Source organism: Capricornis sumatraensis, chromosome 2 (assembly GCF_032405125.1).
Source record: "Capricornis sumatraensis isolate serow.1 chromosome 2, serow.2, whole genome shotgun sequence".
NCBI lineage: Eukaryota > Metazoa > Chordata > Mammalia > Artiodactyla > Bovidae > Capricornis > Capricornis sumatraensis.
In genome coordinates, this window is record NC_091070.1 from 200,919,859 (window position 1) to 200,939,381 (window position 19,523).

Sequence of the window (19,523 nt, forward strand, 5' to 3'; positions counted from 1 at the left end):
CTTTCTCAGCTGTAACGTGCTGTGCTTAGTTGCTCAGTCATGTCCGACTCTTTGTGGCCCCAAGAACTGTAGCCTGCCAGGCTCTTCTGTCCATGGGAATTCTCCAGGCGAGAATACTGGAGTGGGTTCCCAGGCATCCCTCCAGGGGATCTTCCCAACCCAGGGATTGAACCCAGGTCTCCAGTATTGCAGGTAGATTCTTTACTGTCTGAGCCACCAGGGAAGCCCATTCATCCCAAATCCTGACACCATGTGGATACTAAAAAACATTACTTGCTGAATAAAAATCCAGACAATAGGCAGATATAGCATGCTTCAGTTCTAACCTAAACCAGATGAGATTTTGGAAGGGACCCTGAAAATCCATAGATACATTACCCTGATTTATGTCTGTTTTATAGCTCTCTGCCCAGAGAATGTATACTTTGGTCAATTTACCTCTAACTTTACAACATTCTATAGAGCAAGATTATTTCACAGGGTCTACAACAGATGAAGACATGCTTCAAGGTACTAAGCAGCTTAAGCTGAAATCTGCATATTAGTTTCACATAGATCACAGATCAGTTGGATTACCACAAGTTCACCTTAACTTATCAGTGTTTACATTACTATAAAGATGCTTATTATATATGCATTTCATATGTTAAACACTGATGGAATATTTTAAGTCACAATTTTTCCTACAATTCTTCCTCACTTAGCACAGTAGTAAATCATATTTACTCTACACACCCACACACAAGCATGGGCTCCAAAATTTGGTTGTCATTTTATGTGGTACAAAATAATTTGACAAGTATGGGGATATAAGATGGAAATTCCAAGACAATTTTTTTTTAAATTGGAGGTTATACTTAAATAAAGCTTTACAATGTTGTGCTGGTTTCTGTCATACAATGTGAATCAGCCATAAGCGTGTGTGTGTGTGTATCTATCCCCTCCCTCTTGAGCCTCCCTCCACCGGCCCCCCATCCCACCCTTCCTGGTCACCAACGAGTGCCAGGCTATCCCCCTAGCTCTCTGTTTTACACATGGTAGTGTATATATGTCAACGTTACTCTCTCAATTCATCCCACCCAAAACAGTTTTTTTTTCCTAACTGCCCAGGAAAACTGTTAAATATATTCACAAAGAGAAAATATTAATCAGGAAATCCTGAGACAAAGGAAAAACAGAAGAGGGTTATATTAAGATTGGGAGAAGTACGGGGGGTGGGGAAAGAACGAAAGAAACAGGCAGTTTAGGCATTGTGTCTTATTTTTATTTTTTAATCACCCACAGCTCCCAGTATAATACTTCAACACAGTGGCCATATATTTAACATTAACTGAATAAAAATAATGAAAATAAAATATGCTGCAAAGAGGTAATAGATCAAGAAAATAGAGCCCAGGTCTTTCCATCTGTTTTATGTGCCATAAAAAAACAGGAGGACATGGCAGAAGTAATGTCATCCTCAGAGTAAAAAGCAAATAATGCCAATTCTGGGGCAGTGGTAGAGTATAGGATGGCTCAATCTTGGGTGCTATGCAATGATCTAAAGTTAACTGCACCTAAAACAATCTTCGACCCCAACCATTAATGTAAATCTGGGGAGCTACCTTTGGCCATTTCCACAGACCCTTCAAAGGCTACCTTTGTCAGGGACCCTTAAGGCCACCCCTAGGTTTAACAGCTCTCTAGGAGGACTCAGGGGACTGTGCATATACTTGTACTCATGACTAAAACTTACTACAGAAAAAGGAAACAAAACAAAATCGGCAAAGAGAAAAGGTACATGACAAAGTCTGGAGGAAAATGGAGGCAAGCTTTCAAGACTTCTCTCCCAGTGAAGATACACAGGCACATTTAATTCCTCCAGCAACAGATTTTGACAACGCACATTAAGTACTGCCTACTAGTGAAGTTCATCAGACTCAATGCTCCAGGTTTTTACTGGAGCTGGTTACGTAGGTACACTCTGCTTACTGCATACCAAAATTCCAGGCCTCCAGGAAAACAGATACTCACATTCTTTGGATAGTTCAAACACAGCCAGTCACTCTTATCATTTTAGGAAAACTTTATCAGTGTAAGAAGCAGTTTACCATGCGTTTCCAGATGCTAACCGAGGGCCAATCTTGGATGCCTTTTTAAGGACAGCAGTCTCAGGCCTTATTAACTCTTTTCTGCACAGCACACTACTCTTTCTTAACATTCCTCTCTTTCAAGGCCACCAGTCTGCACACTCTTGAACCAGTTTTGTACTCTAGATATTCTACAGATGAGAAAAGACACATTGCAAAAATGCAGCATGACAACTCACTTGGAAGCTGTGAGTTATATACCACAAAAAGACCTGAGTTATACACCATAAGCAGATAATGTTTAGAAAAACTCATTTCACCTGACGTTTGTTGACTCAACTACTACAGATAAACAGCAAATATTATGTTAGATGGCTGTTGCAAGAGGCAGTGAATGGAAGGAAATTTTTAAGAAACTAACCTTGCTATCAAAAAGTTTATAATCCAACTTCCCTGGTGATCCAGTGGTTAACAATCTGCCTGCCGATGCAGGAAACACAGGTTTAATCCCTGGTTCAGGAGGATCCCACATGCTGCAGAACAACTAAGCCTGAGTGCCACAGCCACTGAAGCCTACATGCCATAGAGCCTGAGCTTTGCAACAGAGAGAAGCCACCACCACGAGAAGCCTGGGCACCACTAGCAAGAAGCTCCCGCTTGCCACAACCAGAGAAAAGCCTGTGCACAGCGATGAAGACCCAGCACAGACAAAATAAATTTCAAAACTACATAGAATCTAGTGATAGATGGAATCTTCTACCAAGATTCCCAGCAAATATTTACAAATGTTAACCCTGAGGAAAGAAAAATAAAGAGGCATGTTCATGGAGAGAAGGATGTTGAAAGTAATCTTCATTAACGCTTTCAGTAAAACAACTATTCACAATTTTAGAAATTAAGTGTTTAATACAATAAGAATATCAGAATACTCAAAACCAATTCACTGTGCAAACGTTTACAGGAACCCACTACGTGCTATGCATTGTGCGATGGTCTGGAATCCAAGTGTAAAGAGAAACATGCACGTAAAGACTATCAGGTGAGAGAAGATTTAAACAATAATCATATCATTATCTAATGTCTCCTAGAGTTTACTATGTACCAAGCATTGTTCTAAACTTTACATCTACAAATTCATTTAAGACAAAAAAAGAATAACTATTTTAGATTTTTTTTTATTCCCATTTTACAAAGAAAAAGCATTACAGGAAAGTAAAGCAATCTGTACAAAGCAATATATCTTCTATCGGTGGCAACTAGTTTAACCACTCTCAATCTTCATTCACATTCTTGGAGCCTACCACCTATATAGAGAAAGAAAGGTTGTATAAGGTTTAACTGTGCTAAAAATAAAGTTTAAAAACTCTGTTCAGGATGGGGGAGTCACAAAAGTCTTCAGAATAGAGGGAATCATTGAACTGAATCTTAAAAGATGCGCAGAAGTTGACTGAACAGTCTAGGCAAGGGGAACAATATATTCCAAATAAGAATCCAAGAAACATATCAAGTACTTTGATTTCCCATTTGAAAACAGAATTTATGAAAAGTTTACAAAATAACTGCTATTTGCTATTTTTTTTAAAGAACTTAAGTTTTTACACACACAAATTTAAGGCAGAGTAAATGCTACATTTACATTTATTTTAATGAACCAGAGAGAACTGTATAATGACAGAATTTCTGAACTACAAGAGAAGGTTTCTGGGATGAAGACACACTCAAAAAAAGGTTTACCAAAAAGAAAATTAGCAGTGCTTTGAATAAAACTGTAATATAACTTAACATAATTCATAGTCAAAATTATAAATAGGCTCATCGTTTAAAATATTTGCAAGATGTACAAGATACCATCCATTTGTCGCTCCAGATCATTCACTGTACCCCAAATGCAGGCTCGTTACGAACCACGTCCCTTGCCCTCTTCATTCAAATGGGTTCAGCCAACAGGTAGCACCAGCAGATGGGAGAGAGAACAGATGGTAAGGGAGAGAGTGGCAGAGACTTTTCTCCAGGGTTAGTCACCGCAGGGTTGTGTTAGGCTGTATCATACAATGACAAGTCATGCTGTCAGGTCATCTCTGTACACAGCCTCCTCTGTCTCCAAGTTCCAAGGGTCACTTCCTCCCCTCACCCTTTCAGGCCTAGGGTTGGTAGCAGCACCAGGTTATTATCAAGGAAAAGGCGCTATGTATATATTGCCATTTCACTTCTTGCCTATATCTCTTTATTATAATTTGTCTGTTCCTTTTCCAGCCAGAACCATTTTATGGAGAATAAAATTAAACATATTTTCAACTTCATTTGCATACTCCAAAGAAGAGAAAGTCTTTTTAACTTAAAAGATAAATTTTTATGTAATCAAAATCAAGTAAAATTTTACCTATATGTAATCCTGATTAAAATCTTCAGTATCTGAATAGTTGAGAAAATAGAGTATCAAGTCAAAGCAAACAAATGCAATTCAAATTTTCCAACTTGCTGAAGACTTTCCTCTCTACTTACCTACAAGTCTTGAAACAGACCTCAGAGTCAGACCCAGTTTTGAATCCCTATTCTAATATTCACCCACTAGCCTACAGCAAAGTACTTTACTTTGTATTGTTCACTGTTGAATTACCAGCATCCAGTACAGTGGTGATACATAGTGGGTACCTCATTTATTTGTCCATTCCACAAATATTTATATCTCTCTGCAGGTCTGAATTTCCTCACCTATAAAATAAGGTAACTATGTCTACCTTACAAGAAGAAAATTATGTTCCAGAGAAAATAAAGGATAACATATGTAAAAGAATCCAAGTATAAGGTCTAGTAAAGATTAGTTCTCTACCCCAACTCAAATGTGCGTATGTGTGTGTTAGTCACTCAGTCATGTCCAACTTGTTGAGACCCCACGAACTGTAGCCTGCCAAGCTCCTCTCTCCACAGAATTCTCCAGGTAAGAATACTGGAGTGGGCTGCCATTCCCTATTCCCTTCTCCAAGGGATATTCCCAACCCAGGGATCTTCCCCAGACCCAGGGATCAAACCCACATCCCCCGCATTGTAGGCAGATTCTTTACTGTCTGAGCCACCAGGGAAGCCTACTCCCATTCAAATATCTCCAGTAATTCTATTTTCTTTACATGACAGAATGTACCAATATCAACACCTTTCAATCTTTCCTCAGCACTGTTACACTTATACACAGCAATACACAGCATTAATGGTACAATTTAAAAGACTTTCTGTAAAAAATTTAAAACAAAAACAAAACAGAACAAAATCTGTAGCTATAACTTTTAACTGGTGATTTAATAATCCTTTTTTCTTTATGAAATACTTGCATAAACACTGTCATTAATTCTAACTCTTAATAAATTCAATAAGATGTCTTCCAATAGTCCTAATGAATTAACTAATTTATCTAAAATTTTTTAAATTTTAAATGCTTTTTTTAAATATGGAAACCACTATTTTTGAAGTTGTACATCTTACATTCTTTACAAATTATCACAAAGATATAAAAATGTTTATAAAATTCAGCTCAAAATTTGTTCAGGTAAGATAATTAGCCTATTCTTTGGCTTCTCAAAAATATTCTTGAGAACAAGCAATCAGACTGCTAATATTCTGTTGAAATCTCATGAAAGTTTCCCAGCTTTTATTTTAAAAGGTCTTATGGAGGTCCAACCAGTCCATCCTAAAGGAGATCAGTCCGGGGTATTCATTGGAAGGACTGATGTTGAAGCTGAAACTCCCAATACTTTGGCCACCTGATGCGAAGAGCTGGAAGAGACTCTGATGCTGGGAAAGACTGAGGGCAGGAGGAGAAGGGGATGACAGAGGATGAGATGGTTGAATGGCATCGGACTTGATGGACATGAGTTTGGGTAAACTCTGGGAGTTGGTGATGAATACTGAGGCCTGGCGTGCTGTGGTTCATGGGGTCGCAAAGAGTTGGACACGACTGAGCGACTGAACTGAACTGATGAAACCTTATTCTCATACCTTTGAAAAGACACTAGGTGGCATCAGAAACACATTCCTCTTACAAAAAAGAAAGAAACCAAGAGTGGAAGGAGAGGGATTCTCAATTAATAGGCAGTGAATGCAATTTTAAAACATGTACTCCTACAATTCTTAATACATTGAACACTTCAATATTTTATACTACTTGATAAAATCACACTTTTTCCTTCTTATGGCTTGTGCTTTTTGTGCCCTGAGAAACCTTTGCCTCATCCCAAATCACAGACTTTCTCCTGTTTTCCTTTATACGCTTTATAACTTCAGCTCTTACAACTGTCAATTACCCACTTCAACTTAATTTTTATATATAGCATGGGGTAAGGATCAAGGTGCATTTTGTTTCCGCATGTAAACTGTTCTACCACCATTTGTTGGAATGACTATCTTTTACTATTAAATTACCCTGCATATTTGTCTATTTCTACATTTTCAATTCTGTTTCAGTGATTTGTGTGTTTATCTTTATACCAAGATCACAATGTCGATTAGTGTACCTTTCAGTTCAGTTCAGTCGTTCAGTCGTGTCCGACTCTTTGTAACCCATGAACCACAACACGCCAGGCCTCCCTGTCCATCACCAACTCCCGGAGTCCACCCAAACCCATGTCCATTGAGTCGGTGATGCCATCCAACCATCTCATCCTCTGTCATCCCCTTCTCCTCCTACCCTCAATCTTTCCCAGCATCAGGGTCCTTTCAAATGAGTCAGCTCTTTGCATCAGCTGGCCAAACTATTGGAGTTTCAGCTTCAACATCAGTCCTTCCAATGATGAACACCCATGACTGATCTCCTTTATAGAGATTCATAAAATCAGGTGGGATGATTCCTTCAACTCTGGTCTTCTTTTTTAATATTGTTTCGGTTATTTTAGGCCCTTTCCATTTCAATATAAATGTGAAATCATGTTGTCAATTTCTGAAAAATACTGCTTGGGTTTTGATTGGAAGTGCACTGAATTTATAGATCAATAAGAGAATTACATCTTAATGACACTGAGTCTTCCAATCCATAAACATATATTTTCCAATCATTTAAGTCTTTTTAAAATTCTCTCAGTAATGTTTTGTACTTTAAAATATACTGGTCTTAAAAAAAATAAAATGTACTGGTCTTGCAAATAACTTTTCAAAATTTCTCTTTATTTCATTTGTAAGCAATTATAAATAGCAATTTCAATTTCATTGTGTTAGAGAAATACAGCTGATCTTTGCCTATTTTTATATATAGATTTTTGTATAAAACAGTGATAAGAAAATGAAAATATAAACCACAGACAGGGAGAAATACTTAGCATATGGCAGAAAGTGAAGAAGAACTAAAGAGCCTCTTGATGAAGGTGAAAGAAGAGAGTGAAAAAGTTGGCTTAAAGCTCAATATTCAGAAAACGAAGATCATGGCATCTGGTCCCATCACTTCATGGAAAATAGATGAGGAAACAGTGGAAACAGTGGCTGACTTTATTTTTTTGGGCTCCAAAATCACTGCAGATGGTGACTGCAGCCATGAAATTAAAAGACGCTTACTCCTTCGAAGGAAAGTTATGACTAACCTAGACAGCGTATTAAAAAGCAGAGACGTTACTTTGTCAACAAAGGTCTGTCTAGTCAAGGCTATGGTTTTTCCAGTGGTCATGTATGGATGTGAGAGTTTGACTATAAAGAAAGCTGAGTGCCAAAAAATTGATGCTTTTGAACTGTGGTGTTGGAGAAGACTCTTGAGAGTCCCTTGGACTGCAAACAGACCCAACCAGTCAGTCCATCCTAAAGGAAATTAGTCCTGAATATTCACTGGAAGTACTGATGCTGAAGCTGAAACTCCAATACTTTGGCCACCTGATGCAAAGAGCTGACTCATTTGAAAAGACCTTGATGCTGGGAAAGATTGAGGGTAGGAGGAGAAGGGGATGACAGAGGATGAGATGGTTGGATGGCATCACCAACTCAATGGACATGGATTTGGGTGGACTCCAGGAGTTGATGATAGGGAGGCCTGGTATGCTGCGGTTCATGGGGTTGCAAAGAGACGGACACCACTGAGAGACTGAACTGAACTGAACTGATAAATAATTTGTATCCAGAATATACAAAGAACTCATACCATTCAATAATAAGAAGACAAACAACCTAAAATTTTTAAAGGACAGAAGATCTGAACAAGTAATTCAAACAATCACATCTATGTAATTTATAGTTTGACATGATGTGTTTAAAACAATGACATAGTGTAAACCCATTAAGGATCTGAGTGAAGCTCAATGCAGAACTAAGCTTCTCAAGTTATGTTTTGCTTTTTTAAAAAATTCTGGTCTTGGTACAAATGTTAGTTACGTCTTATTTATATCACAGTTAGGTCACCATGCTGTGACATGGTCTGTATTCATGCTGCCTTAGATACTGGTTCTTTTTTTTTGCCTTAGATACTTTTGTAATTATTTTTGCAGACTTGTGATTGTCCCTCTTAACTTTCTTTTATGTAATTTATAAAAGTTTCTTTAAAATTCTGCTTTTAATTTTGAATAAAAACTTAATTTATTTAAAAAAAAGTATATATATATATATCCCTGATGACTAATGAGGCTGAATTGCTTTTCAGCCTCACTGGTCATCAGGGATATGCAAATTAAAACCACAATGAGATACCCCTACGCACACATTAGAATGGCTAAAATTAAAATGACAATACTCAGTACTGAAAAGGATGTGGAACAACTGCTGGTGGGAATGCAAAAATGCCAGTTTCTCATCTAGATAAACATATACCATACACTTGACATATATTCCAGGAATCTCATTCATAGGTATTTTTCCAGCAGAAATGAAAGCATAAGTCCACATAAATACTTGTACACAAACTTTCATAGCAGTTTTCTCCACAACAGGCAAAAAACAAGAAACAATCCAAATGATCATCAACTGGTGAATAAACAAAGTCTGATATACCCAGACCAAGGAATTGTTTCATCAATAAAAAGGAACTACCAATGCTCAAAAACAATGTGGATGAATCTCAAAACCATTATGGTAAGTGAAAGACGTCAAACACAAAAGATCACATGCTGTATGATTCCATTTACAAGAAATTCTTGAAAAGACCAAAAAAAAAAAAATCACAGTGACAGAAAGCAGGTTAGTGTTTGCCAAGGGCTGGCAGGGGAAAGAATTGATTGTAAAGGGACGACACAAGGGAACATTTCAGGGTGACAGAAATGTCCATACCATGATTTTCTTTATCTGTATCATGATTTTGGTGGTGGTGGTGACACAACCATATACAGCTCTGAAAACTATGGTATTTCTCTTTGAAGCCATGTGTGAAAATTAAAGAATAATCATACGAGTTGAGAAACACGGACAAAGGTTATAAGGAGTATCTTGGATTGCTTTTTTAGGCCACACCATGAAGCATCTGGGATTTTACTTACCTGACAGGGGACTGAACCCTGCACTGAAGCCCAGAGTCTTAACCACTGGACCACCAGGGAAGTCCCTTGGATTCTCAGTTACCTCAAAAGCATACCCCAATTATGTCACCTCAAAAAAGGTCTGAAACACTAGGTTAAGAATACAATAACAGGGACTTTCCTGGTGATCCAGTGGTTAAGAATCCACCTTCCAAGTCAGGAGATCCAGTTTTGATCATGGGTTGGGAACAAAGATCCCACATGCCGAGAGGCAACCTAGCCCATGCTTAGTTGGGCTGCAACCACCAAGCTCACGCACTACAACTAAAACCCAATGCAACCGAATAAATAAATAAAAACAATAATAGGAAATTCCCTGGCTGTCCAATGGTTAGAATTCCATGCTTCCACTGTAAGGATTCAGCAGTTGTGGCTTGTGGGCTCTAGGACATGTGGGCTTCAGTAGTTGTGGACCAGAGGCTCATTAGTTGTGGCTCATGGGCTCTAGAGCACACAAGCTCCAGCAATTGCAGCTGGAGCGTGGGCTCAGTAATTGTGGCACACAGGCTTTAGTTGCCCATAGCATGTGGAATCTTCTCAGACCAGAGATCGAATCCATGTCCCCTGCATTAGGCAGATTCCTACTCAATGTACCACCAGGTAAGTCCTTTAATCCAGTGCTGAGCTTGGCTTTTCAAAGGTGACTTTTCTCTGTTAAATCTCATTGTGTTGGTTCTTCTTGAACCGTCATTTGTTTGTGAGGCTCTAACTGAATTTAACATTCAACAACGGAAATGTGGCATCAGCATATGTAATAAGTAATTTCTTCAGTGTCTTTATCCAAGAAATTGATTAAAATGGCAATTAGGACAAGGACAAGAATAGAGGTCTGTGCGACATCATTTCAGGCTGGTACCAACACATTAAATCAACCTTCTTTTGTGGACATTATATTTCAAACAAGTGTTAATCCAACCAGCAGTAATATTAGCAAAGGTATTCCAAAAGTCCTTTACTCCTTCAGTGAGTAATTATACATTGCCTACTATGTACCAGGTACAACGTTACATGTCAACTAGGAACACGATGATGGAAAGAGCCATTCTTTGTAAATGACAATTCCTATAACCACAGTTGGTAAAGAGTTCGCTTGCTAATGCAGGAGATGCAAGAGACGTGGGTTCGATCTGCGGGTGGGGAAGATTCCCTGGAGAAAGATATGGCAACCCACTCCAGTATTCTTGCCTGGAGAATTCCATGGAAAGAGGAGCCTAAAAGGCTACAGTTCATGGGGTCGCAAAGAGTCAGACACGACTGAGCAACTTGGCACGCATGCGTCAGTCCTGAGAAGGTCATGTCTGCCAATAAAGAAAGAATTAGTCAAACGCTATCAATTAAGAGATTCCTGGTATGTATAGCCCTTCTATTAAAATCTGAATGTTTGGCACTCTTCATGGGTTAGGTCAACCTCAGTATAAATTACTTGAAACCAATAGGCTGATTTCAGAGAAAAATCATCCAAGCCTCATCTTTCCATCTGTGGTCTCAATTTCTCATTGACAATTTGCTAATGCCAGAAATCAAACTGCCAACATCTGCTGGATCATCAAAAAAGCAAGAGAGTTCCAGAAAAACATCTATTTCTGCTTTATTGACTATGCCAAAGCTTTTGGCTGTGTGGATCACAATAAACTGTGGACAATTCTGAAAGAGATGGGAATACCAGAGCACCTGACCTGCCTCTTGAGAAACCTATATGCAGGTCAGGAAGCAACAGTTAGAACTGGACATGGAACAACAGACTGGTTCCAAATAGGAAAAGGAGTGCGTCAAGGCTGTATACTGTCACCCTGCTTACTTAACTTATATGCAGAGTACATCATGAGAAACCCTGGGCTGGAAGAAGCACAAGATGGAATCAAGATTGCCGGGAGAAATATCAATAACCTCAGATATGCAGATGACGCCACCCTTACGGCAGAAAGTGAAGAGGAACTAAAAAGCCTCTTGATGAAAGTGAAAGAGGAGAGTGAAAAAGTTGGCTTAAAGCTCAACATTCAGAAAACGAAGATCATGGCATCTGGTCCCATCACTTCATGGGAAATAGATGGGGAAACAGTAGAAACAGTGTCAGACTTTATTTTTTTGGGCTCCAAAATCACTGCAGATGGTGACTGCAGCCATGAAATTAAAAGACACTTACTCCTTGGAAGAAAAGTTATGACCAACCTAGACAGCATATTCAAAAGCAGAGACATTACTTTGCCGACTAAGGTCCGTCTAGTCAAGGCTATGGTTTTGCCAGTGGTCATGTATGGATGTGAGAGTTGGACTGTGAAGAAAGCTGAGCACCGAAGAATCGATGCTTTTGAAGTGTGGTGTTGGAGAAGACTCTTGAGAGTCCCTTGGACTGCAAGGAGATCCAACCAGTCCATTCTGAAGGAGATCAACCCTGGGATTTCTTTGGAAGGAATGATGCTAAACCTGAAACTCCAGTACTTTGGCCACCTCATGCGAAGAGTTGACTCATTGGAAAAGCCTCTGATGCTGGGAGGGATTGGGGGCAGGAGGAGAAGGGGACAACAGAGGATGAGATGGCTGGATGGCATCACTGACTTGATGGATGTGAGTCTGAGTGAACTCCGGGAGATGATGATGAACAGGGAGGCCTGGCGTGCTGCAATTCACGGGGTCACAAGGAGTTGGACACAACTGAGCAACTGAACCGAACTGAATGAAAATTCATCCACTCAATAATTACTGATTATTGTATTTTATGATAATTGTTACAGGAAGCTATGGAAACATTTTAAACATTGATGCTGGATAAATTTTAACCAAATGAAAATTTAGAAGGTAAAACTAAAAGAAAAAAGAATAGACAAGATCAGATTTTGTTTTTGAAAGAATAGACTTTAGAGTGGAGAGTGATTAGAAAGGAAGAATGAATTAACAGTAATGAGATCCCAGCAATGATCAAAGAGATTGCAGATGTGGCTTAGACTGGTGAAAAAAGTCTAAGGTGAAAAAAGGTAGACATGTTAGAAATGTTTGGAACTAGGATTCATTGGGTGATTGGAGTGGGGAGAGTAAGGGAAAGGAAGAGTCAAAATAGACTTCCAGGACTCTGGTTTTGGGCTATCGGGGCAGGGAAGGCGGGTCATGGTGCTAGTTAACAACTGAAGAACTGGTTTAGGGGAACACAGAGGCAGAATAAACAGATGAGTATGTCTTAGACAAAGATCAAAGTTGCAGATACTTCTCGGCATATTAATGAGAAAGCAAAGCAGAAATTAACCTTACTTTAAAGATTATATATATATTCTTATATATATGTTATATGTTATATATATATGTTATATATCATATGTTATATAAGATATATGTGTCATATAATTTATAGTATATAAGGATATATATATATATATAGTAGGAAGGTAGACCCCTTCCAGGGCCCAAGAGTGGGGCTCTTGTCCAACACTTGGCAATGAACTGTCCAAGGAGACACATGCTGGCAAAAAGCAAAAAACTTCATTGGGAATGAACACCCAGGTGGAGAGCAGCAGGGTAAGGGAACCCAGGAGAACTGCTCTGCCACATGGCTCGCAGTCTCAGGTTTTGCAGTAACAGGATTAGTTTCCGGGTTGTCTCCGGCCAATCCTCTTGCTTGGCCCAAACTTCATCTGACTCAGAGTCCTTCCTGGTGGCCTGTGCATCTCTCAGCCAAGATGAATTTCAGTGTGAGGGCTTCTGGACAGTTGGCAGGACACACCATCTCCTCCCTCCTCCTTTTGGCCCTCCCAAATTCTCCAGGTTGGTTTTGGGGAGCAGCACTGAGTTCTTTATGGGAACCTCCAGTTGTGAGACAATTCAGGCAAGCACATATCATTGTGCCTGCCCTAGGTAGGAGGTTTTGGTCAACGGTTCCTGAACAAATATGTGCCACACTCAGTCGTGTCTGAATCTTTGCAACCCATGGTCTGTAGCCCATCAGGTTCCTCTGTCTATGGGATTTTTCAGGCAAGAATACTGGAGTGAGTTGCCCATTTTCTTCTCTAAGGAATCTTCCCAAACAAGGGATCAAACCATATAAATATTTTAAGATGAATAACTAATCTTGGACAAGATGCCATCTAAGTTTTTCCCTATGCCTAGGAACATACAATATAGTAATATGATTGGATGATTCTTTTTATACATGCTTTGGAAACCACTAATTGGAATCATAGTTTCTACATATACAGGGAAAATGGACATTCAGAGAAATCCTCTCAATAGATACTAGGAAATGAGGGAGAAGTCCAAAAATCTCCTCACAAACACAATCACCCAGATGGCCTCAAAATGAAAATAGTTGCTACACTCAGGCTTTTGGCTAATCGTTCTCCAGACTCTGGTCAAATGTAACCTCTTGCAAATTATCTCCCCAATCATTACACCCAGAACAATTCCTGTCCCCTTAGTTCCTTATTCTATTAAATGTTGTCTTATTACTTTTAAATTGGTTTTTTGTTATATGTGAATCTTGTAGACCCAAAAATTCTCTGGAGGCTGGGTCTGTGGACTGTATATGGGTCTGTGGGCTGTATCTGGCCATAATTCTATTAACAACAAGAAAACATTATAAGACAGACTTTTTTAGAAATGCCACAGAAGCTGGGGTGGCATCAAGGTATATTCAGTGTACAGTAAGTCAAAGCAAGGAAAGTATTCAACACTAACTATCAAATGTGCCATCAAACATAAAATATTCAACTGGAAATCCTTGATTACAAGAATGGAAAAGGAGGAACTAACCTGAGGTTACCATAAGTAAGTAAATTGTTGAGGAAGAAAAGCACAAGAGGAAATAAAAGGCAGATCCCTGGGAAGAAAGACATAACTAGATTCAGTTCTAGAGAAATAATTATTTTACACACCCATAAAAAGACAAATAACCCAATTTTTAAAATGAGCAAAGAGTCTGAATAGACATTTCTTCAAAGAAGATATACAAAGGGCTGATAATCACATAAAAGGATGCTTACTGTCATTAGGAAAACACCAATCAAAACCACAGATATCACTTCAGAACCACTAGGATGACTAAAATCAAGACGACAATAACAAATGCTGATGAAGATGTGAAGAAACCAAAATCATCGTACACCGCAGTTTATCAAACACTGCTGCATTTAAACAGTCATCATAAGACCGAGTAATTCCACTCCCAAGAAAAACGAAAACTGTCCATATGAACACTGTAAACAAATGTTCATTATTCTTAATAGTCTAAAGGAAAAAACAACCCAAATGTCAATCAACTGACAAACAGATAAAATATGGTATATTCATACAATGGAATATTTTTCAGTGGTAAAAAGGAATGACATACTAATACATGCTACACAATGGAGGAACCTTAAAAACATCATTTTAATGGAAGAAGCCAATTACAAAAGGCCACATATTATAGGATTCAATTTATATGAAATGGACAGAATAGGTAAATCTATGCAGGCAGAAAGTATATTAGTGGTTACATAGGGCTTTGGCCACCTCATGCGAAGAGTTGACTCACTGGAAAAGACTTTGATGATGGGAGGGATTGCGGGCAGGAGGAGAAGGGGATGACAGAGGATGAGATGGCTGGATGGCATCACTGACTCGATAGACGTGAGTCTGAGTGAACTCCGGGAGTTGGTGATGGACAGGGAGGCCTGGTGTGCTGCGATTCATGGGGTCACAGAGAGTCGGACACAACTGAGCGACTGAACTGGACTGAACTGAGGGCTAGAGAGAGATGAAAATAAGATGATAGCTAAAGGGTCTAAGAATTCTTCCTGATATGATGAAAATATTCTAAAACTGACTCCAGTGATGGCTGCATCTATGAATATACTAAAAATCACTGAATTGTACGGTTTAAATGAGTAATTTTATAATGTGTGAATTATATTTCAATAAGCTTTTTAAAAAAAAAATTAATTCAGGAATATTCTACTTCAATTGTTAGGCTAGGAATTCAGCAAACTCAGTCCAGTAATTTCCTCTGCAACAAACCACCTTAAAATGAAACATTCAGCTTTACCTTAATGGCAGCAGTTCTCAAAAGAGTGCATTTAAGGCAAATACGGATGCCTGGGACCACTCCAAACCCACTGGATCAAAATCTCTATGATGGTGCATGGATTTTTTTAAGTTTCAGAGGTTAAAAGAGGAGAGAGGTGGGGCTTTAAAAGACATGTTGAAAACAAGTAGAGAAATCTGAATTTTTTAAAATTAAACTTATGTTAAACTTCTCGGATCTGGTAATATAGATGACTCTTGAACAACACAAGGGTTGGAGGTGCTGACATCTCCCAATCCCTCCTCAACCCCATGCAGTGGAAAATCCAAGTATAAATTTACAGCTGGTCCTCCCTATCCACAGTTCTGCATTCCAGGATTCAACCAACCACGGATCTGGTAGTATTAATGGGAAAAAAATCCATATATAATTAGGCCCACTCAGTTCAACTCCCTGTTGTTCAAGGGTCCGTTATATATTGTGGTTATTTAGGAGACTCTCCCTTGATCTTAGGAAAAATACTTGAGGGTGAGATAGCATAATGTTTGTTACTTGCTTTGAAATATTCAGGGAAAAAATATATACATATACACACAGATAAAACAAAAGTGACAAAATATAAAGTTACAACCAAATTGGTCAATCTAAGCAAGTTTAATTGCCATTCTTTCCATTTTTATGTAAGTTTGATATTTTCAAAATAAAAAGTTGGGGAAGTTCCACAAATGATGCCAATTATCTCTATAGCCTAAAATCACAAACCTCAGGTCATATCAAGAAATCTTTTGATCCAAAAACTAACTTCCCACTGCTATAAGAAGACTTCTTCCCCTATCCCCATTTTCTTGGATGAACAAATGAACAAAGCTTTCTACTCCCTATAGGCCAACCCAAAAGCTTTATGGTCCCAAAGAGTAGATGAACTCATCTTAATGGGAACATGCTTCTGTTATCATATCCTGCAAATTACTAGTCTGCCTTGTCTTACAGATAGAGGAAAGAGGGTTGAGATCAATAGAAAGTCAACGGATTCCCTAAGTAAAGAGGCAGGGCCACTGAGGGTAAAAGGGTACAAGACGCAACAACAGGCAAGAAAACAACTGGCCCAGACTATACAGCTTAACCTGTTAGGTCTTGTCTACTATACAAAGCTAGACAAAGAAGAAGCTCATTCTTTCACCTAATATATACTGAAGTGCCTACTCTGTGCAAAACATGTTCCCTATCCACACGTACTAAATATGTATACCACAGAGCTATATACGGAAGCAACACAACTTCACAAGATTTAGAATCATTTCCATAAGAAAGCTCTTTCTCAGGAAATTTATTCATTAAAGTTAAAATCATACTGAATCTTTTTATTGACTCTCATTACATAGTCAGTACCAGTGACAGCATGAGAGCACATTCAGAATATACTCTATAAAATTCCATTCTTTTCCATTGTTTGCTTTGAGAAATTAATCTAGCCAAACTCTAAAGGAAAAAAAATAGCTGTGGTAATGACAAAAGACAATCAAGGATCTGTTCAGAGAGCAAGGGAGCATCTGTACTAACACTTACCAACCCAGCAGTAAGCGAAGGCGCAGACTGTCCGAGGGACTGATTCCTCATCCGCACCAGGTTAGACGCTTCTCCTGAAGACTGCCAAGTCACCTGCCCCACGCTGCTGTGTGCACTGCCAGACAAGGGGAGCAGCTGCTTACCTTCAAACACAATGTTTGGGAAATTAACAAATTATTAATTAACGAAATGAAAAAAATTCAATGACAGCAAATGGATTAAAAGTACATTGATCCAAAGAAAAGTGAAGCCCCTCCACATCCATTTTAGGATCTGTAGCCCTCTAAAAAACTCCACCTATGTTGGCGGTGGTGAGAAATCCAAGTGGAATACTGAACTGAGTCGATGCTTCTTAATGCTCTTTAATATCCACCACCATGCCAGGGCCCAACTTCCAACCTAACAGGCTTGTTCCAACCTAACACCCAACCTAGAAGGCTAGGAGTTTTCCAGTCCCTTCCATCCTACCTAGTTTCTCATCAACTCAGTGTGGTAAGAGTGGAGCTGAAAGCTTCTCCTAGACAAGTTTGGCCCTTAGGTTTCCAGAAGACAAACACTGAATCTCTGCTGCTCTTGCCAGATTCCATGTGTTCAGTCCAGGTTGACTGAATGCCTTAATCCCACTGAAAGACTGCAAGAAAGTCATTTATAAAGACTGAGCACCTAGAACTGCAATGACTTTCTAGCTGAGGTTCAAGTCCTATTCCAACCCCTTCCCTCACACCATTCTTCACATTGGTGCTAGTGATCTAATCAAAACAAATATGGTCTTGTCATCCCCTTCTCATGACTCTCTACTGTTTAAAGAATTAAGCCGCACTTTTTGTTGCTTTTTTAGTTTTGTTTTTAGGGTTTTTTGTTTTTATTTGGCAGCACCACGTGGCATGCGAGATCTTAGTTCCCTGACCAGAGACTGAACCCACACCCCTTGCAGGGGAGGCACAGAGCTTTAACCACTGGACTGGCAGGGAAGTCCTAAGTTACACTTTTAAAACTCTAAAAAGATCCTCCATAAATCCATATTATCTTCCTGGCCTCATCTCCTTTTCCAAACCCATTCACTCATTCAACTTCAATATTCTACCCTGCATATTCACCTAGCTTTAACTTGATCACCAATTTACTTAAAAACTCTTCTTCTTCCTGCAAAATTCTATTCATCACAGAAATAACCACTCTTATAAAGAGGTATAAGCAAAAAGTAGGTCTGGGTTTTGTTTTCGCTGTAACATACCCTTTTACTGCAAACAAAATGTGATGGAACTTATTTGGAGGGCAATTTAGCAAAACCTATTATAATTTTAATTTGAGTAAGTCTGGACATAGCATTCCATTTGTAGGAATGCAAAAGTAGACCAGAAAGTTAACCCTAGCAATGCTCTCACTATAATAAAATGGGGGATAAAATAAATGATCACTACAAATTAAATTATAATATCTCCACATAATGACATACTGAACCCATTAAAAATAATGAGGCAGCTCAACACTGCAGTCAGGAGAAACTGTTCAATGTTCTCAGTTGAGTGAAAATAGCAGAAAGGAAGTATATAGCATACGATCTTAATTTTTATTTTTAAAATAAAGTTTATATACTTACATAAGATTTTAAATGTATATTAAATATAATGGAGTATATATAAATGGTTTGGAGGGAGAGAAAAGAGAAAAAAGTAAAGATTTTCAACTTTAACATGAAGCATGTTACTGCACTCAAATTTTTTATAACTGGCATATTTTACATTTTTCATCAGAAACAAAATTTAAAAAAAAAATCTAGCTCTCTCTCAAGTCTGCTCTCAAATGCATGCTTTAATGAGAAGTCGTTCCATAAAACCCTCCACAAAAAATAATACTGGTTCTCTACTGAAAACCTCCACAAGCCCGGAGTAGAGCCTGCCTAGTTTCTTTTCTTCCTTCTGCAAATGTTGCCAAGATCTCCAGGCGATCTGCTGATAGATGAGTAGCTATATAACCTAAAGGAAAATTAGTTTATTAACTTCCCATCCACATATCCAAAGGCTAGTATCACAATTCTCTCCCTCTTCAAAATAAGTGCCTAATGGGGAAAGAGACTTACACAACAGCAGACAAAACCCATATGGCCATACACTAGTAAGGGCCTGAAGCTTACCAAGAAATGTCAAGAATTTGAGGAACACAAATAGCTTAAAACAAAAGGAACAATATGAACAAATGGAGCAACTAGCCCTTTAGTAAACAAATAACTCAGGGGAAAAAAACTTCTTTAAAATTCTAATTATTATTCTTACAATGATTTCAAGAGCCTATTTTTAAGAAATATTCCCAGTTAAAGATGGTTGAATGACCACATATTTGTATCTTCTGTCCCCCTGGAAACTCCATTAAATGAGAATAAAGAGGGAATTCCCTGGCAGCCCAGTGGTTAGGACTCAGCACTCTCAC

General features: G+C 38.6%; 1 protein-coding gene across 3 annotated transcripts in view; it reads right to left on the reverse strand.

The window, feature by feature from the left end:
- Window positions 1–19,523, reverse strand: part of MAST2 (microtubule associated serine/threonine kinase 2) — a 208,734-nt gene that overhangs the window by 166,114 nt on the left and 23,097 nt on the right. For all 3 annotated transcript variants that reach the window (XM_068963766.1, XM_068963764.1, XM_068963765.1), the window contains exon 3: window positions 17,097–17,239. In XM_068963766.1, the coding sequence (XP_068819867.1) occupies window positions 17,097–17,239 (143 nt within the window). The remainder of the gene's footprint in view (window positions 1–17,096; window positions 17,240–19,523) is intronic.